Source organism: Strongylocentrotus purpuratus, unplaced genomic scaffold (assembly GCF_000002235.5).
Source record: "Strongylocentrotus purpuratus isolate Spur 01 unplaced genomic scaffold, Spur_5.0 spur5_scaffold_20, whole genome shotgun sequence".
NCBI classification, from domain to species: Eukaryota; Metazoa; Echinodermata; class Echinoidea; order Camarodonta; family Strongylocentrotidae; genus Strongylocentrotus; species Strongylocentrotus purpuratus.
The window spans coordinates 8,544,787-8,571,245 of record NW_022145606.1 but is presented as its reverse complement, the minus strand read 5'-3'; the positions used below and the strand labels follow the sequence as shown (position 1 = coordinate 8,571,245).

Genomic DNA, 26,459 nt, shown 5'->3' with positions numbered 1-26,459 from the left:
GATGGAGATACATTGAAGATAATAGAGAGAGAGAGGGAGGGGGGAGGGATAAAGAAAGAAAGAGACAGAAAGTGGGTGGCATGAGAGGGTTTGACAGTGTGTGTGTGTGTGTGTGTGTGTGTTTGTGTGTATGTGAGAGAGAGAGAGGGGGGGAGGGATAAAGAAAGAAAGAGACAGAAAGTGCGTGCCGTGAGAGGGTTGGACAGGGTGTGTGTGGGAGGGTGAGAGTGTGGGTGTAGGTGTGACAGAGACAGGGGGAGGGCAGAAAGGAGCGGAAGAAGAGAGTGGCGATAATAATAGTAATGTAATATTAATACTACAATGAGATAGAAACGCGTCATACAGTCATTAATGATGTTTATAAACACTGTAATACCCACCGCACAATTTGCAATAGCATTTACTATGAACACTTCAACTTCTTAATTCTGAGTGATCGATGATTTTTATAATCAAAATTCTGATGGAATTCACGCATTTTTGGAGGAGGAATAATTCAATCGGCTCACAATCGTAGTGACGTCATGCCAGTAGTGCGATTCTCTACGATTTTAAATCAATTCGGCTTTTTAAAATCCCTTTTAAGAGCCTTCAACAAGAATATCTTGTTTCTTTAGATTTGTAAACCTATATATTATTGTCATTTCTTCTAAAATCGGATGACAGGGAAATCGTATAGTGTGCGTTTTAGGCTTAAATGACGATGTGATCCAGCAGGTCTGTAGCCAAGAAAATCAGACTATGAAAAAACAAGCAAACCAACATTTGCTTGTAAAGGTTTCAAATTAACGAAACGGATATCATTGTTTTCAAGAAGTTAAAAAAGGAAAATGGAATAAAAAAATAACTTGCCAATTCTTTTTCAGAATGTGTCAAACCACATCAACTCTCCCCTTCCCCGTACACCCGTCCCTTCCCGTTGCAATATATACATTGAGGATCCTTAACAAGATTGTATGAATTTGTTTTTCTGTATTTCGGGAGGAGGGGGTCTTGTTGCACTACAAGCCGGCACACTCTTTTATTTGAAAGAGGGAGTATTCCCCTCTGTGCTCCGCTCCACAAATGATCTCCATGTTTGTACTAAGAGGATGGAGTCAGCCCCAGACAAATGCCAACAAATGTTTATATTTGGAGGTGTCCCCCCCTCCCCCATCCTCACAAACACACGCACGCTTAAAAGGGGTGTTCCCCTACAAATTCCAACGACCCCCCCCCCCTCACACGCACACACACACACACACACACAATACAAGTCAACTATTTACCTTCTTCTGTGTTGGCAGCCTTAAATACAGATGCTCCATTATCGAGAAAGGACTGGATAAAGAACATGTTATTTTGCAGGATCTTTTTACCACGACGCGTCATGTAGCGAGGGAAGTCCTGTCGAATCAAGGAGGTAATGAAAGTAAAATTATCGTATTAGTGTAGAAACCAAAAGGTCTGTCGAATCAAGGAGGGAATGAAAGTAAGTTTATGTTATTAGTGGAGAAACCAACAACAACAAAATAATCATCATCATTTTATTTTTACCGTTATAACCATTATTATTATCCTCATAGTCATCACTGATAAAACTATTATTACTCCTATTTACTCTTACTACGATTATATTTGTGATGGTGATGGAAGTTAAGACGATGAAAAAAACGATAAAACGATAACGATGATTGGGATAAGGGTAGGCATATAATGATGACTGTAATTGTTAAATATAATGATGATGATGATGATGACGATGATAATAACAGTGAACTTACGACTACGCTGAGAGGACCAACATCGACACCCTCAATGCACCGATGACTATCATCTTTGTCACAATCGGAGTCGCTTCCATTGTCCGAATCGCTGTCGGACGATTCTGGTGTTGAGATGGTGACTGGAATACCGTCATCACTTCTCCCATTTCCCCATACACCGTCCCCCTCCTCACTACCGTATATACGTTGGTATTTATTGATAATCACGGTCTCTGCCAACATGAAGACAACAAGCTCAATAATTAATTAATTAATTCATTCATTCTTGCAAGAAATCAGGTTTGGACCGGTTCTGTGCACTATTATTATTCACCTGAATGTCCTCGATCGAATGGCTCAATCTAAATGACACCACGTTTGCAACGGGCTTATGAATCGGTCTTCGCCCACACGAAGACAAAAGCCCATTAATCAATTAATTCATTAATTATAGTAAGAGATCGTACTTAGACATGTTTTGTGCATTATTATAAGTCTGAATGGCATCGAATGGCGCAATCGAAATGACATTGCGTGGGCAGCGGGCTCAAGATTCACTGCTAAAGCTAAGCTCTATATTACGTGATCGCTTGATGGCGTGAGTCTGCGTAGAGAAGTAACGCACACAGGTCCGGGTTACTGCAAGTCACGTCACAGGAAGATCATGCTAAATGAGGGTTAGCCTAAGCTGATGAGACCTATAATTCTAGTTTGAAGGCACAGCCTCCTCATTCTAACTTATTGACAATAAGCTAAATAATTGATACAATTGCGCATATAAGCAAAACCCACTGAAAACAAAGTAAAGCAAAGTAAATTCGAAGTTTCAAAGTACATTTTTATAACACTACAGTCCATTGGGGAAAATGAATATTGTAAAACCGGTCACTCAAAGATTTTTACTTTTTTCAGGCTCTTCACCATCATTTTGAAGCGCAATTTCTGTAGGGCTTCAAGATCACACCATATCATAGGCACTGATAAAACGTAGGGCCATGCATTTCATATTTGTAAAACTGGAAACATCCTAAAAAACGCCTATAAGTTCTCTGTCTGCAAAGTGGTAATTAGGCAATGTGTCACGCACTGTTGGCGATGTGATCATAAACTGTGCAATAAACAGTATGCTAGGGCACAAAGTCCATCGGTTCACTATCGTTTTAAAATACCAATTTAAATGTTGGGTAATTTTACAAATTGGTCGATGCCTTGAAACGTTGAGGGGTAGTTGAGTTCTGTTTTCAGACCGCAAATGCCTTCAAAGTGCATGGTTATTGCTCCGTTTCTGATCTATGACATTTCTAGTGCCTTTTTAGAACCTAAAATTGCTATGAAGGTAATTTTAGACCCCAAAATGTGTAAAATTTAGCCAATACGATCATTCCAATTCGGTTCCACTTAAACAAAATGCGGTGACAGTTAATTAATTATTTAATCAAAAAATATCAGTACATGGGCCGGCTGGTTATGCGTAATATAACTGACATGAAAAAGCCAACAAAAAGCCAACATCGGCATTGGCTGGATTGCGACGTAAAAGGCGTAATTTCATTTTGTCAACGGCTTTTTCAAATTATGTAATATTTGTGGTGGTACTCAAGTATTAGAAAATGTTATATTTATATATTTCAGCCGTCTCTGAACCGATTTTGATCAAACAAAGATGATTTTTTTTTTTTGTCATTTAAATTGTATGTTCTTTCAAATTTAACACTCAGTTTTTCATTATCTCACAACAAATTATTTTGTGTGGCGCCCTCAGCAACAGAACTCAACTATCCCTTTAAGCCTAGACTAGTTAGTCATTGAGAAACGTACTTTTACGCAGAACGTAGGTCGCCTCCTTGTTTTTGATCTTCATGAATCTGTCTTGTTGTTGTGGAAGTATCATTTGCACTTGAAGGGAAGAATCATAGGAATAGTCAGGATTCACTCTGAAAGCACTGTCAATGGGAATGTTTGGTTTGGGCGAGTTCTTCCATTTTTCGCTATCTAATTGTCGCCTGAATATGTTCTCAACAACTGGCCGGTTACCTGCAATCGAAATAGATAAAGTGTGTGTGTGTTTGTGGGTGTGTGTGTGTGTGCGTGTGTGAAAGGGAGTGTAAGAACTGCTCATGATGAAAGAATATCTATAGAGTAACATTTCCAGAATCCCATCAATTTCATGCGATTGAAAATACATCTGAAGCAATGGCTTTCTCGCATGTACAAAGTACTATTAAGGTAGAGTGCATACAGCCTCATTGCAGGCTATGAGTTAAGTAGAAATCTATCAAGGTATCTTTTTTTTCTGCCAATCTAGTGCACTCTTGCGGTGTCATTCAACTCCATTTCCCCTCCTAGGTCTTCGTGATTTCCCTCTTTATAGTATTTCCCCCTTTCTGTCTATAACTATTCCAATTATTTTGAAAGCGCTATTGAATTAAAAATGACGACTCCCGTGGGAGGAAACTGCAAACTTCAGAGAGATTGTTTTCATTGATTAGCATTTAGATCGGGGTCATTTTTTAACGATATATTTAACTGGCTCACATTTTTCACACATCATTTCGATTAAAGTTTGTTTTACTTTCCTGCACATGCCCAAACCTAAAACTTAATTTTCAAGTATACGCACGGGTCAGAATAGCTTATGCATGCATGTAAATGAAAGCAAAACCATAGTAGTTGCTCCAAATGTTTATACTATCTCCTTATCTTATCTGTTCAAAAGTAAGTTGATGGGCAAGAAGAGAGAAAGAAAATACCCTTTTCGTTGAGATGAAAAGCAAACAGCCACGTTTCCTCCTGTTTCCTCTTGATAACCTAAATTTTGAAGAAAAAAAAAGGGTTTATTTTAGGACTTGTGATTACAAATTTCTTTACCACGAATGTCGGTACGGATATAGAGCTTTTCTTTCGAAATGATTATAGTACTATAAGTTCATAGCCCTCTGTTTCCCTTGTAAACTTCAATAAAAACACGAAATAATCGTATCATAATATTGATGATAATGAGGATAGATGAATACAAACAAATGAATACACAATTTAATAAATATTGTCTTTAAAACGAAATTATGTTATTTTAAATGTTTATAGAAATATTAATACTAACGATATTTATAACATTAATAATAATAATTATCATATTAATAATAATGATTATAATACTTATAAGTTTAATGATAATAATGGAAATAAATAAAATGATAATAATATTAGCAATAAAAAAAATCATAACCCAATAAACAAAATCACGTGAAAATCACGTCAATATCAAGGTATCGACTTGAGGAGAGTTACGTTCTTCAAACACTGGACATTTACGTAAATGTGTTGATACGTTTATTGCATTAGGTAACTTGAAACACACGTACACTAAATCACGCAATTGTCACTGCAATATCACCATTATAATAACGTGATTATCCCTACCTTGGAGACCATGGTTTGTAAACCTAATACTCCCGTGTTTGTTTGGTTATGAAATTACATCTTCATACACGAAATTATCGCGTCACGGAAACACGTGAAGCGTTAGTGATAGTTTTAGTCAAAATATCTGCGTGAAATTCACGTGAATATTACGAGACTGACTTGAGATGAATCATGTTCTTCATTCACGTGAAATTTATGTCGAAGAGGAAGTATGTTACTGTAACCCGCGTTAAACCCAATAATTACGCAAATGTTACACAATAAATGAACCAAAATAATGACGTTCTCATCCCGTTTCTGAACATCGTGTCTTGGATCTTCCATAATTACGTCCAGGCGCGCCGGAAGCAGTTTGGGATTAGAGGGGGTTGGGTGGGGGGGGGGGGGGTGTAAACATCCCAGAGGAGAAAGCTAGTTGCAACTGATCCAGTTGATGAACCATTTAATGCCAACTGGTAACCCTGGAAATTGAAATGGGCTAAATGATCCAGTTGATCCAGGCCAGTTATAATTCAACTGGTCTAGCTGAGCCATTAGAACCATTTGGTAAAACTTCCAACCAGTTGAACAGCAACAATACTTCATTACTGGTAAGTCTGTATTTCCAATGTAAGGGCATTGGTGATAAGTAGACTTACGTAATTGAATTAACCCGTTCCTTCCGAAATTATTTAGCCTGATAGCCACCCCACAAACGAGATTAAAAATCGAAAACTCGACTCCTTCGCTGCCGTACAATACCGTGCGACTGTTCAGCGCGCGGAACAATGCGTGTGCGTTAAAGCGACCTAAAGCCTGGCCAGTCGCTTCGACGAGCAGGAACTTAGCGCATGCGCAGATCATTTGGCAATCTGCCGTGCTCTAAGTTCTTTCAGCTCTTCCGTACTGTAGGTTGTTTTTCTTCGTTATCTTTTTTCCTCTTCTACCTACTTATTTTGTTCTTCTTTTTTCTCCTCCGTATCTATTTTTTCCTTGTCACTCTTATCCCTCCTCCTTCTTCTTCTTCTTTTCCTTCTTCCTATACTCTTTTTTTATTTTGATACTCGATTTTATGAGAAAATACATAGTATATAAAAAGTAAACTATTTCAATGTAAGTTTCTGTTGTATCAAATTTAATTGAAATAGTTTATCAGCCAAAATTGACTGTTATAATTTACGTCTGACAATATAATGTAGCGAAAATATGTAAACATGATCAAATGAAACTCAAGAAGAATCCAGAACGGGGGGGGGGGGGGGAGAGGGGGGAGGTGAAAGGAGAGCCAAAATAGTATACTAATAAATACAGTACAGACTATATAACGATGCGCCCAACTTTCTCTCTCTCTCTCTCTCTCACTCTATAAAAACCGTTCATTATACTTTATCTCTCTCATACTGTTTTCTGTTCCACGATTTCCGAAAGCACGTTTCGACATAATAAATAAGAATTGTTAAAAGTAAGAGTTTGGATATAAAAACATCTCTTATGCAAAAAATAATATGACACAATCTTTTTTGACAAAACTAATATACGTCGGACGAAGGAAATAACTCCTTGGTCGGACATTATACTTTAGCGAATTTTGTTTAATTTTTTTAATTTGTTTTAAAGAACTAAAGAAACATTCTGAATGGGGGGGGGGGGGTTGATCAGATAGACAACTAGTATAATAATAAATACAATACAGACTACGTCCAACGTTCTATCTCTCTCTCTCTCTATCTGTCAATGTTGTTCCGCCATTTGCTTGTATGCCGGCATCATTCCTTCTTTGAGATAAATTATGATAACATATCCATGATGATGAAAACATACATCTTAAATACTAGGGGAAAAAAATAGAGAACGAGCGGCTGATAATGTCAAAATGAATATCACTGTACACAAATTATAGAAAGTAAAAGTTTTGATTTTGAATGTAAGTCTCTGTTGCATCAAAATAAAATGATTATTTCATTATATCGACGGAAATAATATACATCAGACATTATACTTTACCACAAAAGGGTCATCTAGAAGTAGGTGGATAACATTATAAGAGAAAGAAGAGAAAGAATGAAACTTTCTCTTTCAAAAACAGAAGAATAATGGAGAGGGAGACAAGGACACATACACAATAAATAAATATAAACAAGATAGGATTCTAGAACGGAAGATGATATAGGAGAAACGAAATAGTTCGGAAGTATTGCCTAGAGAGCAAAATAATTATTCTGTTTTATTTACTAATGTAAAGCGCTTTGATCATGTTTTATGTAAAGGCGCTATATAATATCAATATGTATGAATATATTGGCAAATTTTGACAATTATAGTTTGTAAGTATGAATTGACAAAGTACGTACAAATACAAATGACACAGAAATGTCTGCAGGTATTTGGGACCTATATAGAATATGTGAAAAGAGCTTTATCTTTGTCTTTGGCCCATGATCCCACAACTTAGTTACGTAAGAGGAACAAAGAACGTTGACGGATGTAAAGGTTGTTGTCATGGTTATAAACCCCAACAATAGAAGAGCGGAAGTAAGGTAAGGGTATAATTGAATGACAATGACCTGGCTTACAGCATTGATGATCCTACATGTATAACCCTGGTTTTTTTGTGTGTGTTTTGGGGGGAGTGGGGTCTTGTTGTTTTTGCAATCATTCAAAGATAATATCAATCATACAAGATAAAGGAATGAACAAGAATATATGATATGCTAAAATGTAACAGACAAAAAGATGATGATGAGAAATGATTGTTTCTATCTCTTTTTTTCCTCTTTTTCACTCTCTTTATGTGTGTCTCTCTCTCTCTCTCTCTCTCTTTCCTCTCTCTATCTCTCTCTCTCTCTCTCAAACTCTCCACTTTCTCCCTCTCTCTCCGTCTGTCTCTCCGTCTATCTGCCAATGTTGTTCCGCCATTTGCTTGTATGCCGGCACCATTCCTTCTTTGAGATTAATTATTATAACATAAAATTATCCCTGATGATGTACATTATTATACCTTATATTTATTATAGGGAGCGAAAAAGAAAACGAGCGGCTGATAATGTCAACATGAGAAGAATATTACTGTACAATATTTATACAAAATAAAAACTTTGAATGTAAATCTCTGTTGCATCAAACTGATATAAACAAATTGTTATTATGCTATATTAACGGTACTATTATCCGTCGGACATTGTGCTCTAGCCAAAAGATATAAACAAACAAAAAAGAGAAAAACTAAAGAAAAAATTTGAGGTTTGTGGGGGGGGGGGGGGTAGTCGGTGAGAAAAATATCATAATAATAAATACAGAACAGACTACGTCAAACTTTTTATCTATTCTGCCCCCGCCCACCCTCCTCTCTCTCTCTCTCTCTCCCTCTCGCTGTCTCTCTCTCTCTCTCTATCTCTCTTTCTACGTTGTTTTCCATCTTCATCTTTCATGATGTTGTCTACTATTCCGCCATTTACTTGCATGCCGGCATCATCCTTTCCTTGAGATTAATTATTATAACATATCCCTGATGTTATACGTCAGACATTATACTTTAGCGAAAAGAAATAATCAAACAAAAAAAGAAACGTACACAAAAGAAAAAACAATCAGAGCTGGGGGGGGGGGGGGGGCGGGGATCGGAGATAACTTTCTATCTCCCCCTCTTTCTCAAATAATTTATATCTCCTCTCACATATACCTTAGTAAAGGGAACGCTATAGAGAGTGAGCGGCTGATAAAGTCGAAATGAGAAGAATATTACTGTCCAATACTTATAAAAGTAAAACTTTTGAATGTAAATCTATGTTACATCAAACTGCTATACAAAAATGTTTATTATACAGTTATTGACTGGCAGGGGGTGTAATATAACATTCTTTGGACCGCTGAAGGGAGTTATATTTCCCAAGTGGTTATATTTTCCCGAAGCGCGCAGCGCTGAGGGAAAATATGGTCACGAGGGGAAATATAACTCCATTCAGGTCCAAAGAATGTTATATACCCCCTGCCAGTCAATAACTGTTATATTAGATAGCCCTTTTTTGGGGGGGGGGGGGGGGGGGTCCAAAAAAAATTGCCCGAAATTTTTTTTTCCCCTTTTTTTTTCGGAAATTACGGAAAAAATATCTGTCGAGATAGTCAAGAAAGAAAAAAAAAACCTTACAAAAAAAAATTATAAAAAAAATTGGGGGAAAAAAAAGGAAAAAAAAATTGAAAAAAAAAAAATTCTTACCCCAAAAAGCATTTTTCGGGGAAAAAAAGAAAATGTGGAAATATAATTTCAAGGGAAAAAAAAAATTCATGAACAAAAAAAATTAAATGACCCTCGGTAATGGTGTAATGTGTGTAATTGGTGACATACAGTCCTCAAGAGGGCGACATGCATTGATTAAAAATATATTCATTTCACCAGCTGGTTAATATAACACCGAAAAGTGACCGGCCAGGAAAATATAACAATTTGGATCCTCCCAATTGATATCACGTGACGAGCTCTGGACCAATCACATCTCGGTATCTGTCTAAGCTATCTAATATTATGCTATATTGACGTTACTATACGTCAGACATCATACTTTAGCCAGGAAATATAAACAAACAAAAAGAGAGACAAACTAAATAATAAATCTGAGCTTTGAGGGGGGGGGGGGGGGTCGGTGATACAAAATGTCATAATGATAAATCCAGCATACACCTGATCAAAACTCGTTTTCGGAGACTAAATCGAGTACAACCTCGCGATCTTGCTTTAGATTTATAATACTGCTTGTTGATGTTGACAATAGAGAGCTGACCTTTGGATTTTCCTTTCATGTGCAGTGAAGTGCATTGTTCCGCGCGTGCCGCGTGCCGTTATAGGCTTTGGCTTTGCGCTGCTCCCAATTGAAAGACCAGCAGTATTGGTATTCTGTGCATGGAAGGTCTCAGCGAAAGTCAATATCTGTGGGACAGACATCGCGGAGCTCCAATACGCTGCTGTACGAATTTCATGTGAGAGAAAACTTGACATGCTTATGAAAAAGTACAAATATAATGAGTAATATTAAAGTAAACAAAACAGGAGTAATGGATAATGATAGCATATACTTTGGATAAACCCTCACATCCACTAGTTTAGTGAATTAATGGCAGGGAAAGGCAATTTTAGGCTTGTAAAGACGTCGTCTACCTGCCTATTATGGGAACCTGGTATACCAGGTTCCCGTCTGTGAGTAGGCTCCACGGGAGCCTGGTATACCAGGTTCCCGGAAGGAACGGGTTAATCGAAAAAAATTCGTATACTTGTACTTTATTGAAATTACTTTAGTTCACAGTTAATGTTTCCCTTATTCATGTTTAACTATTTATACGAAGTAGCGAAACTCTAATAACTGGTAATTTATATTTGTAGTATTTTCGAAATGAATTGCATATAACTAAATCATCAGTAATTAAGAAATATGCTGTAAATTCAGATAAATTGTTTAAAAAACATAGATCTGCACGCACCCCATATTCAATATGCAAATGAATTGGTGTCAGCTCGAAATATGCCAACGCTCAGTCATCATCTGGTGAAACTGGAAATATGCACACTCCAGTTATCAACTGGTGCAATGAAATATGCCAACAGTCAGTTATCAACTGGTGAAAATAGAAATATGCCAACAGTCACGGGATTATCACCACGGAATTTAAATGGTAACTGTGAAACCATCAAGACACCCAAGAATAACTCATTTTCACACATGGAAAACACGGAATACCCAGCTTATATTAATAATCCGTTTGAGTCACGCGATCATCACCGCGGAACTGCTGGCAACTTTGACTACGATTTAAATAGGTGTTTTAAGACACCTAATCATGACTAATTTTTCACACCTAAAAGTCACGTATGCCCTGCTTAGATTAATATTCCGTTTGAGTCACGAGATCATCACCGCGGAACTGCTGGCAACTTTGACTACCATTTAAATAGGTGTTTTAAGACACCTAATAATTACTAATTTTTCACACCTAAATATCACGGATTCACAGCTTAGATTAGTAATCAGTTTTAACTACGTGATCATCACCAAGAAAGTTATGGTAACTTTGAAACCATTTAAATAGGTGTTTTAAGACACCTAATAATGACTAATTTTTCACACCTAAAAGTCACGTATGACCAGCTTAGATCAATAATCCGTTTGAGTCACGAGATCATCGCCGCGGAACTTATGGCAACTTTGACTACCATTTAAAAAGGTGTTTTAAAAAACTTAATAATTACTTATTTTCACACCTACATATCACGTTTTCACAGCTTAGATTAGTAATCAGCTTGAGCCACGTGATCATAACCAAGAAATTTATGGTAACTTTGAAACCTTTTAAAGAGGTGTGTAAGACACCTCAGAATTACTTGAATATAACCAGAGATTCACGGACAGAACAATAAGACGATTAGCCGGTGTAAGTAACGTGATTATTACCATCAACCTTGGATAACCTGTGAAACCAGTCAATAAAGGTGCTTACAAGACCAAATGAATACGTATTTATCGCCACCATCGGTTAACTGACAAAAAAATCGTTGCTTGGTCAAGTGGTTATTTGGTCATAAACACTTGATTTACAGAGGTAAGTGGAATCACGTTACTCCAGTCGCGTGATAAACTGGTGGTTTTTAGGTTAGATGAAGACGTGAACAGGATTACCTTTTTTGTTTAAATGAAGGCACGTGTCGATAACGTTTAAATCTAGTTCAAAAGGCACTATACTTTAAAATCACTTAAAATACACTCCCAAAAGAGGTTACTTTTTGGTGTTCTGTTTATTGGGAATTGTAATCATTATAATAACAACGATCTTAGTAAATAATAATGCCCGATCAACTAACAATAATGTGAATAAAATAAAATGTATTCTTACCAAACCAATCTGAGTGCCAATATCTGAGAAACATTCTAGAACTGCTAGTTGGTTAGCACTGCTTATGTCTGACTGCAGGTTATTGATGCTTAGTAGTTCATCACAGTTTCTGCAATGACGTTATGGGAGGAGATACATTAGGCCAACAACAAAATCATTTGGTTGTCCTCGACAGCCTACTCTTCATTTTCGGGCCGCTCGAGTTTAAAAAAAAACATTTTTGGTTGGGGGAGCAATCTTAAATGAAAACATACCATTTTATGCATTCTGCAAGGATCAAAATGCGTCCCGTTGCCAGTTTGGTCTTTTCAGTACGCAATTCTGTATTTATTAAACTTACCATTTTTATTTTTCTATGTCAAAATGACGTTTATTCAAATCAGATTCTGAGCATTCTTAAACTCATTTTAAGCCCAATCTGTACTAGTTTACAGGAGGGATTTGACCACCCTGCAAGGTCACTGGACAGGTGGTTATCTCAATCAGCTCTCAGTTAACATTATATAAAGAGGATCATGGGGGACCAATGGTCACTGATTAGGCATTGTTTGCTATATAGAGGGCGCAAGTAGCTATAAGTAGCACAGTGGGGAATTAAAAGGTGTTGTATTTCAAAGCCCGAAATACTCTTTGTGTTGGTCTTGACATTCATAGTAAATTCAACTAGTCTTTTACCATATTCAAGTGTTTTATAGACTTTGTTTGTTTAAATCCTTGACATCCCAATGATTTTTGATTTTGTTATGGAAAAATACTCATTAAAAAAAAATATAAAAAAATAAAACAAAAATGGGGTGGGGGGAATTTCAAATAAAGACAAACAAAAATGAAATTAAAACAAAACAAAACAATAACAAATCAGCCCGCCCGCCCCTACCCCAGAGAAGCAATCGAGGGCAACCAATTTTTTTTTTTTTTTTTTGCCTTATGGCGAGACAAGCCTTGCTGCCTTCAAAGAAGACAAAAGACTCCATGCATGGCTGATCATCAACGAAACGGAGTTAAGTATTTTGTCAACTCTGTTTGTTGCTACGGCAGGCAACCAGTGAAAACGAATTCGTTTTATGGAAACACAAACATTATTTTAAATAAACATAACTTTGTTTTTCCTGGCTCATTTTTCCTGATTGAAGTGTCAATTGAAAGGGCAAAAAGTGAACTTTTTAGAAATTTAATTTTCTCTTTGATATTCATATCGCCCGCCAAATGACATTTTGGTACCCTCTCTTTAAATTTTTGTTAATCACTCTTGCTTGAAATATGCATCATATGAGTTGCATCAAATGAAAGAGAAGGATCTAAGCTTTACAAATATGTGTCATTAATAATTGTGATTAAGTTATGATAAAACATCGATAATTCTCAGTTTCGTTTTTTTCTGGGACGCACTGTATATATAAAATTATATAGACATATAAATTATTTACATAATATATACCTGGTACGTTTTATTTTCATCATTGGGGCCTGTAACTCACAATCATAGCTTTCATCAGAGCCAGAGATCCCTCAATTTATCACTCTTGGTTTGAGTTCAGGCTATTAATTTAGTGTGTTCAAACATAGTGATATGAGGTACTTTTTGTAACGTTTCTGTTAATATAATTCTCTTTTATTTGTATCATTCATTTCGTGAAATCATGATTGCCAAATGTGAAATATATGTGAAATATGAGACAAGAAACTGAAAATAAAATTGAATAAAACATAGTGATATGAGGTACTTTTTGTAACGTTTCTGTTAATATAATTCTCTTTTATTTGTATCATTCATTTCGTGAAATCATGATTGCCAAATGTGAAATATATGTGAAATATGAGACAAGAAACTGAAAATAAAATTGAATAAAACATAGTGATATGAGGTACTTTTTGTAACGTTTCTGTTAATATAATTCTCTTTTATTTGTATCATTCATTTCGTGAAATCATGATTGCCAAATGTGAAATATATGTGAAATATGAGACAAGAAACTGAAAATAAAATTGAATAAAAAAGTTATAAAACCTATTTACCTCAACCCAACAGTTCTTGCCAGCCCGGTCCCATCTAGGGCCCTGAACTCATGACCACCCTGACGAGAATAAAGAAGTGCTCCAAACTCCGTGAGAGAAAGAGGTTTACCAGGAATATACTGGACAAAGATCTCCCGAAACGCACGCCCATGTGAAGATTCGATCTGAAAATGTTAACAACAAAATAGATATTCAGTAGGTTTACGGTTGCACCATTTTAAAAAGAAGAGGGGGGGGGGGGGGGGGAGTAGTTAGTCATGAAAAGGAGTACTGTCGGTAAGCCTTTATTCTCGAGTGTATGTGTGTAGTGTAAACTTTCTTTCTCGAGTGTATGTGTGTAATGTAAACTTTATTTCTTGAGTGTATGTGTGTAATGTAAACTTTCTTTCTTGATTGTGTGTGTAGTGTACTCTTTTTTCTTGAGTGTGTGTGTAGTGTAAACTTTCTTTCTTGAGTGTATGTGTGTAGTGTAACCATTCTTTCTTGAGTGTATGTGTGTAGTGTAAACTTTCTTTCTTGATTGTGTGTAGTGTAATCTTTTTCTGTGGTGTGTGTGTGTGTGTGTGTGTGTGTAGTTCAAACTTTCTGTTAGTGATAGAGAAAGCGAATGCTCAATAGTACCTGGAGGGTCGGTGATTCAAAGGGAATGAGGGATGTCTCCAGCTGGTAAATATGTAAAAGGGGTCGTCTCCCTCCCCCCAGATATATTTAAAAATCGCTAAAAAAAATCGTCTAAATTAACGATCTGTCTCAGCCAATTTAGAGGACGAAGAAACGACTGAGGACAAAACAGTTGAAAATACAGAATGCTAATTTTCTGGCGCGGTCGCTGGGCTCCCTCGGAGAAAAAAAAAGAGAAGATTTTTGAAAGTTCATCGGTTGAAAGTCGCTAACGCAGTGCTACGTCAGGGAAATGACGCTTCGTTTGGAGCAGAATAACAAACAAATAAAGTACGACCATGGAGGATCGATTCGTGGTTTCTCTTTACTTCCTCCTTCCTTTAGGCGACCTTCCTCTTTTCTGTTGTTGTTCTAATTTAGTTTTATGACACAGGTGCATACAGCCAGACTAATTACATATGGAGTAATGATAGAGGACCTTGTACGGGACTGCAACTTAAGGTCAAGGTTGGGTTCAAAATATTCTCGCTTTTGTAAACTTTGGAAACGCACCCTGCCTACCAGGCTAACGCATCAAGGGAGATGCTGTGAGGGTAGAGGGGGGGGGGGATATTAATATATGAGCATATATATTTATATGTATTCATCGCTATTGGTGAATACAGAGATTGAAATATATCTATTACACTTTCAACGCTATCATATTCCCACTCTCTCTTCACGTTTTTGTTTGTAACTTTGGGCCTTTAGCTATTCACCGCAATTCTTACCGCAGTGTTATTATTCCATACAACTACTGTTTCTTGATTGCTTACTTACAAACATACACAGGCTATCTAAACAAACAAACAATAAAACAAGCAAACAAACAAACTCTACCGTTATTGGTCATCCTGCATTAAAGGAAAACAAGGTCTTCCCGGTCACTTACGGTTTCAACAGCACTTTACCGGGGTGATTACCGCCGTGTTGCGGTCACCTACACCGCGTATTCCTCTGTTCATAGGAGAAATATGTTTGTGCTGACTTATAACAGAATTAAAACTCGTCGACCTACCACTTACCATCCCTTCACCATCATGAGGTTCACAGGGCGTCTTCTTCTCTGTTGCGGTTGTAACCGCGGCTTCCTCGTGTGCGTTACTCGCCTTGACCACTTTTTTCGGCTCTGTCTGCGTCGAAGCTTCGGAACTCTCAGTGTAATCTCCACGCGTGTTTGAATCAACTCTCTCTGGCTTGGTGGACTGCCCAGCTTGACTTTGATCACCCGACGCTAACGGTTCCACTTTGGGAGCGACCCCGACTGTTGGGTTGAAGATCCCGCACTACGCTTTTTCGATGCTTTTCCCCCCATAGTGAATTTTGCTTCTATGCTCTTATTTTGGAAGTCGAAGATAAAGTTTTGCGAGCCTTCCTGTTCAATAAACGTGTAGCAACACCTTCAATAAGCCAGTTGTCAATTTTTGAGAATTGATTTATGTTGTAACCACTGTTAGCTAACGCATCGACCAATGCAAAGAAAGGGTCAGGCCTAGCTACTTTGCATCAGTGCACGCAAATGATTTTCCTTTGAATCGGGATCCAAAACATTTACACAGCATCTCCTATCCCTACTCATACGCTATATATTTTTTTCTTTTCACTTGACTTAATGCGAGTATGAATATTTGCTTGCACAACCAGTGAACCATTTCCAAATAAATAACAAAAGAAAAGCCTAGCTACGTACCTAGCTATCAAGGCATTTTCTCTCTCGCTCCTTTTTTTGTCTCTCTCTGTCTCTTTCTCTCTGTCTCTCTCTGTCTCTCTCTATCGCTTTCTTACCCCTTCTCTGTCTGTGTCTCTCTCTCTATATCCGTCTCTCTCTCTCTCTCCCTGCTGCTCTATCACTTCTTTTCTTCATTTGTTTTTCTATTCTATAAATCCATTGCTGTTTCTCTTATATTCTCACTGCATGTCTTTGTAGCACCTCTATTTTTTTCCCGCACCCCCCCCCCTCCCTCTTTCTCTCCCATTAGCTGTTTCGCTCTTGTATTCCTTTCTCATCTCGTTATTTTATCAGTGCTCCCGTTCTCTCCTTTTCCCATCTATTCTTCATTTCATATTTGCCTTTCTTTTTCTCTATGATTTTTTTCTGTCTCCCTCCAACTACCACCTAGCAATCACACCTTTTTCTCTCTCTCCCCTTTTATCTCTCTTTCTCTCTCTCTCTCTCTCTCTCTCTTCCTTTATATTGTTCTTTCTGCTTGTCCCCCTTTCTCCCTCCCTTAACTCTCTTATATCTCTACTATGTTCTCCCTCTTTCTCCGTATTTTTTAAAATCTCTCTCTCTCTCCTCCTACCACTTACCCCTCCCCGGTTTCTCTCTCTCCTCTCTCTCTTTCTCTCTCTCTTTCTCTCGCTTTCACTCCTCGTCTCCTCAACCCCCAACAGGCAAACAATGAAACTTAATGTAAACGGAGGTAAACTTTGTTCTCTGGCATACTGCGTTACAGACATTGATTCGTGTATGCATTGACGTTTCCTCTTTTTTTTAATTTAAATTTGACTCCAGTACTAACCTATTCAGAGCAAACTATATCAGTCACCGGATAAAAAAACACAGGCATAATCTACCTACCTCTTACTTAATGAGAAGGAATAACTCTGGATAAAATGAAATCGGATGGAAAGGAGGGGGGGGGTATTTCTACCCCCCCCCCCTCCAAGGAATAGAAATGATTACTCCTCTTTACGAAAGGGGGTCACTCCTTGAAATTAATTCCCCTCCATTCATTCTTACAAAACCTTTTAAAATACTTGTTAGAAGGTTTTTAACGACAGACATTAAATCAATTTCTAAGACATGGGGAGAAGAGAGAAACAATGATACAAAAAGAGTTTATTTCATTATTTTAGCAATATCTATGTTGTTAAAGAAGTATTTAAGCGATTATTCAGAGAAATTTTTAAAATTAAACCGCGGGTCTGATATAAAGATCGTATAAACACTTTTTTATTTAAAGTTTTACCTTAAGATTTTTTGTTTGTCTTTGTTTTTGAGGCCGCCATCCTTGTCAAGCTTTGCTTATAATTGCGGTCTCCTGCACTTTTCCAACAGAATAGTTCGGATAATACTTTAAATTTATGATAATATGTTATGGAAATATTAAGTTTCGTTATTGTATGTACACTGTTGGTCATAATGGTGGAATATTTATTTTTACCCCAGTTTAGGGAGGGATTTTAAAAAATTATTTATTTCTAATAGATCTAGATAATGGCATACATTCCCAGATTCTATTGAATATTAATTTGCGAGTGTTTGTTTTGCGTGACTGCTAAATCATATTTGTGTTACTGTGCTAATCAGCTAGGGAACCTACGTCCTTAAATCATAATTGACAGTAATGAGGATTAATGCCTCACAAAAGGGAATTTATATAGCTGATCGACACGATTTTTATCCTGGGGCCTCACAGTAACGAGGCCATTGCTTAGCCCCTGAATCATGACTGTACGCAGTGTTTGCTAGGGTACGCGGCCCCTTGCACAAATCCCCCAAAACGAAGAAAATGCAATAAATTGTCAAAAATTCATTGCATTTTCCCCCGGCCCCCTACAGGAAAAATTCCTCTGTGTGGCCATGCCTCGAACCATAATGCATGGCCCTACAGAGGAATTTTTCCTGTTGGGGGCCGGGGGAAAATGTAATGAATTTTTGACAATTTATTGCATTTTCTTCGTTTTGGGGGATTTGTGGAAGGGGCCGCGTACCCTAGCAAACACTGCGCACAGTCATTATTCAGGGGCTAAGCAATGGCCTCGTTACTGTGAGGCCACAGGATAAAAATCGTGTCGATCAGCTATATATTAGTGCCCTTTTGTGAGGCATTAATCCTCATTACTGTCAATTATGACTTAAGGACGTAGGTCCCTTAGCTGATTAGCATAGTAGCACACATATGATTAAGCAGTTACGCAAAACAAACACTCGCAAATTAATATCCAATAAAATCTGAGAATGTATGCCATTATCTAGATCTATTAGAAATAATTTATTTTTTAAAATCCTTCCCTAAACTGGGGTAAAAATAAATATTCCACCATTATGACCAACAGTGTACATATATTATGTAAAAAAACATTTTGACATGAAGAAATTATTGTTTGTATATGTTGTATTATATCTCACATTTATATGTTCTTTCTTATTCAGTTATATTATATTTGGAAAAATGCAGAAATAAAATCAAATAATGTTGTTTTGTTGTTGTTGATAAATTGATAACAACGGGATCAAATGAAGAGCTTGGTTCCAAAAGGTACTACATCCATTTTATATTTAAACAAATGTTTGCATTAATGTAGGGGAACCCGGGGCAAAGTGAAACACGCAGGGTATTTTTTTTTTTATGCTCCCATACATCTAAGTTCATGTGCCAATAACACTGCAACGAGGATGCATCGTTTGTGACTTGTGCGATTACGTCAGATATGTGTACTTTTACGGAAAATGTCAGCTTTTTCATATATAAAAAAATGAAAATTAGTAGAAATATAATTATTATCTGCTAAAATACTGTGTTCATGCCGAATTATCACGAAAGCCATATTACCTACACATTATTAGTAGCCTCATACACTGACACTTCCAAAGAGCTGAATTTCCAAAAAAGAAGTTTATAAATGGTATTTAAAAATCATTTCGGCTCCAAAATTTACTATAGCAATTCAAGTCATGCATTGTTACTTGAGTATAGTATGAAATATTTCGATGACAAGTTCACAAATAAAATGTGAATGTACACAACCTTATGTTGAGCATAACATGAAAATGTAGAGGGCGCTGTCCAAGTGAACCATCGCACAGATTTGATCACACACAATATGCCTCCGAATCACCTGTATGAACTAAATATGCGAATGTAAGAAGGGCACTTTGGTCAGTTAATTGTGACGTATGTACGGAAAACATTCACGTTTGCCGTGTACAAAAGTAGTAATAAATGTTTTTCTCACAAGTGCCTTCTTCCTTGCGGCACTACATCAAAGTGGCGTTAGCGAGGCAGATAATTGAAGGTGCCCATTCGTGTAGCAATTGCAATTTTTGATTTTATTGTTATTTTCTTATTTTTGCCCAATTTTATTTAAACTTTTACCTGTCTACTTCTCGGATATTTTTGCATTCTTGAGAGTAGTTGACAGTTGTTAATTATGGTCGGAATGTAATTCATGTTAATGGTAAAACGAAATGAGAATATTCAATATTGCGTGACCTATACCAAATATACTTAGATGCTTCGTAGAATTTAGAAAACAAAACACACACAGTCATAATAAAGTTACCTCTAATTTTAGGGGAACAAATAAATCCGGTAAAAAAACGGAACCTCGTTATTATGAATTAAATACCATTGTTATCGTTAGCTATTAACAAATCTTGAATCTTTAAACGGTGAATTGTTCATTCTCCCTCTATTAGGAAAGTATAGTTTGCAGCAAATCTTTTCGGAGAAGTCATGTATTCAATAATCACTATGACAAATTTGTGTTTATATGTGTATTTATTCAGACTTTAAAATATCCATACAAGGCTGCATTCCCGATGACAATATTGATGAAAAAAAGAAAAAAAAAGATAAGCAAATATAATATACATTATCATGAAGACTAGGTTGGAAACATACAAATGCAACGACAAAGCATATAAATGTAGAAAATATTAGAAAAACATAATCATAGAAACAAAAACTGATATTATGTCAATGCATCAATAAAAACAGTACGAATATATTCAATTAATCTCAGAGTAGTGAAAACAAAATAATCAAACACGAATAGGCTTAAGTAACGTTGAAAGAACTAGGTATATATTGAAATGTATATATATATATAACCCTACATGGTACATTAAGTGGACATCATAAAAATCCTAACCCTAACCCTAACCCTAACTCTAACTCTAACCCTAACCCTAACCCTAATGTCTACTTAATGACACATTTTTCACTCCAAATGTCCCTCCAATGACGCTTTTAGTGAAATTACATATATAGAGAGAGATATATAAACAAATTGGGCCTTCTATGAGAAATAGACCGTAACAAACGTTAAGAGGACACTATATTGTCCTCCTAATGACAATGTCTACTTAATGACTAAATTGTTCACTCCAAATGTCCCTCTAATAACGCCTTTAGTAAAATATATGTAATATATACATATTCGTCCTTGTTTTCACGAAGTGACGGTAGTGAGGAAAATCGTAACGCAAAGTGAATATAGACTTGGAATAATTTATTCTTATGTAATTTAATTAAACAATTGTAATTTCTGTGCCCTTAAGATGAATCAAACTAAAGTTCTGAGAATATAAAACTTAATCTTTCAAGAATAAACCATATACAAAAACAATCCTTTAATAAAAAGAGATACTATGAAAATGTTTCAACTTGTTAGGTACATTATTTGTAACTAGTGAATGAAATCATTCGTATCAAAGCGCTTCACAAAGGCATATTCATGAATTTGGGACTTATGGAAGAGTTAATTTGATTGAATTGGTTACCTCGAATCTATTGATAAATATTTAACTTTTGTAATTAAAGTATTATGTGCTACAGTGGTTCTTACGCTGAATTTTACATTAAATGATACATGAACTTGATTTAAAGATTATTTAGACATTATTTCACTTCGAAAACAATTCAAATGAATAGAAATAACAAACAAATTAACAAATAAACGAATGAATTGATGAAGATATGAACAATTAAAGAAAGATTTGGATTAATAAATGGTTTGGAATGATATTGAACATGTAGTTTTCGATATAAGTGTGTTAATTACTTTAATATTAATGTAAAATAAATTTCTCCAAAGTGATTTGCATGTTACTGTCTTTATTATTTTTTCTTGTCACCGAATACCTTCGATTTTTTTTCTTTAAGATGCTATAAAATCTAAATATTATTGTTTTTAATATACTTACATTAATTGGAGAAGGACTGTAGATATTCATTGACCTGTGCATTAAAGGGAAATCCATTATTGATCACAAACTACTCTACAGTGTGAGTAAAAAAAAAGGTAACATCTAGAAAATTGCTAAATATTATAAAAATCATCTGTGAACAGTAAATTAGTATACATCTTATAAAAGAATGTTTTATCCCAAATCATTTGGTATCAGTTGTGTGTGGTATGTGTTCATGTTTGGATGAGCAGGAGACATTGTTTCAGAGAGTGCAACAATCCTCGGCCAAAGTATTGCAGATGAGCTGTTGGAATAAAACAATTGGGATTGTCCGGTCATTAATTCGGTCTTTGTAGATTCCATTAACATCCCTAAAAAATTAATCATGCCACACATATTAATATCAAATGGCAAGTATCAAAGAACATTTGTGTGCTTGTGTGTGTGTTTGTAGGTGTGTCTGACTTTGGTTCTGCAAAAAGCATATACAATGCATCTCATTTGACACATTCAATTCATTCCCTCACTTTAATACTTTTGTGCAAGACGAATGTGTGTAATACTACTCTAGAGCCGAAGGCTACAGACTTTCACGGAATACAGAACACTGTTTCATAAATCATTTTGTCAATAACAAATGCTAACTTCCTATGACAAATTTTGCTTTATGACAATCGAATGCCACGATTTCAGAAGCTTATAACAATTAATGTAACCTGTTATTGATAACAAGTTTCACGAAGCAGGGCCCTGGTAGGCTAAAAGTTGTTCACTTTTCATATATTATAGTCGGTCATGGACCCATAGGCATGATGATGCCAGACGTATCATGTAAAAGGTTCGCATGTAGAAATTCATCATATAATCTTTAACTTATCAACCTGGTTGACTGACGTAGTAACCTCTCCAAAAAAACAATCCATGACTTCATTACGTTAAGTTTTTACCTGTCAATAAAACAAACGCAACAACTGAACGTTTTAAAAAAAAAAGGCCACCAACTTTATTTCATCAATTCACGTAATCAAAGTTGAATGCTTTTCTTGAATATATTTGACAGAAAGAGTGAGTGATGACGCTGTGACATTTTCCAAGTATTCTTCCGATGTTTATTTCATATGTCAATTTGAAGTCTAATTTGATATCACTTTCGTAACTTTTAAAGATAAAGGTGGGTTCTGGTAAAAAAAAAAAAAAAATTCTCACAGAATCAAACGAAACTTTCACTGAATGTTCAAGATTACAAATATATGTCATTTTCCAAACAATTTTGGTAGAAAATGTATACTGGCTGAGTAATGAGCATAGACAGATTAGGAAATCAGGGTTAGTAACCCCAACACCATTTGTGTAGTCCCATATACATCTTTCTGTGTACAGTGCTAGTTACTTTACACAGACTGGGCCAAATTTATATTTTGATTTTGATGACCTTATAACTTTGCAGTACACACCAATACTTACATGCTACATGATCAATTTTATCTTTCACAATGCAATCGGATTACCAGACCCACCTTTATCTTTAACAACTGTAATTGTACTATCCTAAAGCTAGTCATGCGCATTATTTATTCTTCTAACGCACTGACCTGAGAGTGGCATTCTTAGTTTACCTTCTTCACACTTGTATATTACCTTCTTCACACTTGTATATAACCTTCTACACACTTGAATATTACCTTCTACAAACTTGTATATTACCTTCTTCACACTTGTATATTACCTTCTACACACTTGTATATTACCTTCTTCACACTTGTATATTACCTTCTACACACTTGTATATTACCTTCTTCACACTTGAATATTACCTTCTACACACTTGTATATTACCTTCTCCATACTTGTATATTACCTTCTTCACACTTGTATATTACCTTCTACACACTTGTATATTACCTTCTTCACACTTGTATATTACCTTCTACACACTTGTATATTACCTTCTTCACACTTGTATATTACCTTCTACACACTTCTAATTGTTAAAAAATGTTCTTATCTTTATCAAATATTCTATTAGCATTCATTCATTTATTCATTCATTCATATTCCACAAATTGTTCGAGTTTGTGATAGATACTTTCATTGATTACAGATTTGCTAAACAACTTACAGAGAATGGTGAACATATGACAGATTGAGAACTAGAACAACAAACTCATGGGGAAATGTGGAGGGGTCTACAGAGAACATTAGTGTAAGTTAAATATAGTCCCATGAATTAACAAAATTATTCGGCTATGTATATTAAACAAACACAACAATATATATGAACATTCTATACAACAATTAAATGTGAATATTGTTGAGTTAGAGCGGTGAAAAACAAACAAAGCAGAATCGTCAAACACGCAAGATTTACGCCAACGTACATTAAATTACCCTTATAACATGTAAGCATGAATATTAAAGCTTCGGTTGGCTACTATGTATGTGTAATTATTTGAACAAGATATATTTAGGTTCATTAAATGATTAATAAGTCATTATTGTTCGAGTTGACTGATTTGATAATCAGGAGGGTTATTCAACGTCCCCCCTTCAACTTTTTTTTTTTGGGGGGGGGGGGGGGGGATAGTCCCCCCCCCCCCGTAAGATTTGAAAAAAAAAACGGTAACAAAAAGTGCAACACACTTATAGGCTGTGGAGGGACCAAGTGTGCAACGTTTAGACTAATGAACATGCAAAAACCTTCTCGCTCGGTCGCTATACGCTTCCTCTCATAACATCCTTCAAATGTACAAGAAAATAATTTAAAAAAATCTGTATTCCGTTGGTATCACCGTGATACCAAGGAATACAGAGTTCCCTCGCATTTCGCCCCCCCCCCCAACCCGGTCATGAAAAGAAATCGCCGCCCCTGGCACTAAGGGTCAATAGCTATAGTAAAGGCCAATGGTTAGTTAGTCAGCGTAAGCTTTTGGCCGTAGAGTAATAGTTGATGTATTTGTTTCCAACAATTAAAGACGCTCTGATTGATTGTGGATTTAGCTGTCTCGGGTTCTGAATAGTTTGAGAAAATCTTCTCTTGTTTTCAGAACATTGCCGTCAGATTACAATACGGAACTTGGAGGGCGATGTTCCCAGACTTGCAACCCAAGGTATGGCATTCTGTTTGTCGCATGATATGTATAGTTCTGTCCCGAAGAGAGAAGGAGAGACGCAGAAAACATGTTAGAAAGAGGTATAGCGGGGAATGACAGTGAGAGGGGGGAGGGAGATACATTGAAGATAATAGAGAGAGAGAGAGAGAGAGAGAGGGGGGGGGGGAATAAAGAAATAAAGAGACAGAAAGTGGGTGCCGTCAGAAGGTTTGACAGGGTGTGTGTATGTGTGTGTTTGTGTGTGTGTGTGAGAGAGAGAGAGAGAGAGAGAGAGGGGAGGGGAATAAAGAAAGAAAGAGACAGAAAGTGGGTGCCGTGAGAAGGTTTGACAGGGTGTGTGTGAGAGGGTGAGAGTGTGGGTGTAGGTGTGACAGAGGCAGGGGGAAGGCAGAAAGGAGCGGAAAAAGAGAGTGGCGATAGTAATAATAATATAATATTAATACTACAATGAGATAGAAACGCGTCATACAGTCATAAATGACGTTTATAAACACTGTAATACCCACTGCACAATTTGCAATAGCATTTATTATGAACACTTCAACTTCTTAATTCTGAATGATCGATGATTTTCATAATCAAAATCATAATCAAAATTCTGATGGAAATCACGCACCTTTGGAGGAGGAATAATTAAATCGGCTCAAAATCGTAGTGACGTCATGCCAGTAGTGCGATTCTCTACAATTTTAAGTCGATTTGCATTTTGTTATCCTTTTTCAGAGCCTACACCAAGTAGATGTTTTTTATTTTTCATTTGTAAATCTAATGTAATTGTCATTCTAAAATCGGATGACAGGAAAATCGTATAGTGTGCGGTAGGCTTATTGACGATGTGATCTAGTAGATTTGTAGCCAATAAAATCAGATTATGAAAAAACAAGCAAACCAACATCTGCTCTTAAAGGTTTCAAATTAACGAAAAATATTTCATTGTTTCCAAGAAGTTAAAAAAGGAAAATGGAATAAATAATTATCTTGCCAATTTATTTTTCAGAATGTGTCAAACCACATCACTTCTCCCCTTTCCCCATACACCGTCTCCCTTCTCTTTGCAATATACCTTGCCATGAGTTAGGAGCTTTAACAAGATTGTATGAATTTGTTTTTCTGTATTTTGAGAGGAGGGGGTCCTGTTGCACTACAAGCCAGCAAACTCTTTTATTTGAAAAAGGGAGTATTCCCCTCTGTGCTCTGCTCCACAAATGATCTCCATTTTTGTACTAAGAGGATGGAGTCAGCCCCAGGCAAATGCCAACAATTTTTTATATTTGGAGGTGTGCCCCCCCCCCTCCCCCCCATCCTCACAAACACACGCACGCTTAAATGCCTAACATTTCTTTTTCATTAAAGGTAATACAAAATGTTGGTATGGGGTCATGAATTTGGTTCAAATGAACATATTGGAAGCAAATGCGATCCTACAACATTCAAAGATCGTTGTCGCGGTACAAATCGAATCTAAAGTTATGAGATTTTAAATAACAAACTCTTAAATTTGTACAGCTCCCTCTCAAGGTCAATATATTAATTAAGCTATAAAATAATATTTCTTGACTAAAATCGACCGATTAGCTGTTCCCGTACGGAAATTATATATCACAACTACTTATTCTGAGATTTTCATGGTTGCAGCTACCATTGTACGGCCGTAGGCACTATTTGAAATTTATCAAAATTTACCGGGAGCACCGGTAAATTTTTACATTCAATCTTTCTCGAAAGCAGAAG

At 36.3% G+C, this 26,459-nt stretch overlaps 1 protein-coding gene across 1 annotated transcript in view; it reads right to left on the bottom strand.

The window, feature by feature from the left end:
- Positions 1 to 693: 693 nt before the first annotated feature.
- The window catches only part of LOC105447172, a 34,794-nt gene continuing 9,028 nt past the window's right edge, over positions 694 to 26,459 (bottom strand). Inside the window, exons 8-15 of the mRNA XM_030993627.1 lie at positions 15,725 to 15,963; positions 14,040 to 14,203; positions 12,024 to 12,132; positions 4,496 to 4,553; positions 3,564 to 3,779; positions 1,764 to 1,978; positions 1,269 to 1,386; positions 694 to 719 (exon numbers count right to left, since the gene is read on the bottom strand). Of these exons, the coding sequence (XP_030849487.1) occupies positions 694 to 719; positions 1,269 to 1,386; positions 1,764 to 1,978; positions 3,564 to 3,779; positions 4,496 to 4,553; positions 12,024 to 12,132; positions 14,040 to 14,203; positions 15,725 to 15,963 (1,145 nt within the window). The remainder of the gene's footprint in view (positions 720 to 1,268; positions 1,387 to 1,763; positions 1,979 to 3,563; positions 3,780 to 4,495; positions 4,554 to 12,023; positions 12,133 to 14,039; positions 14,204 to 15,724; positions 15,964 to 26,459) is intronic.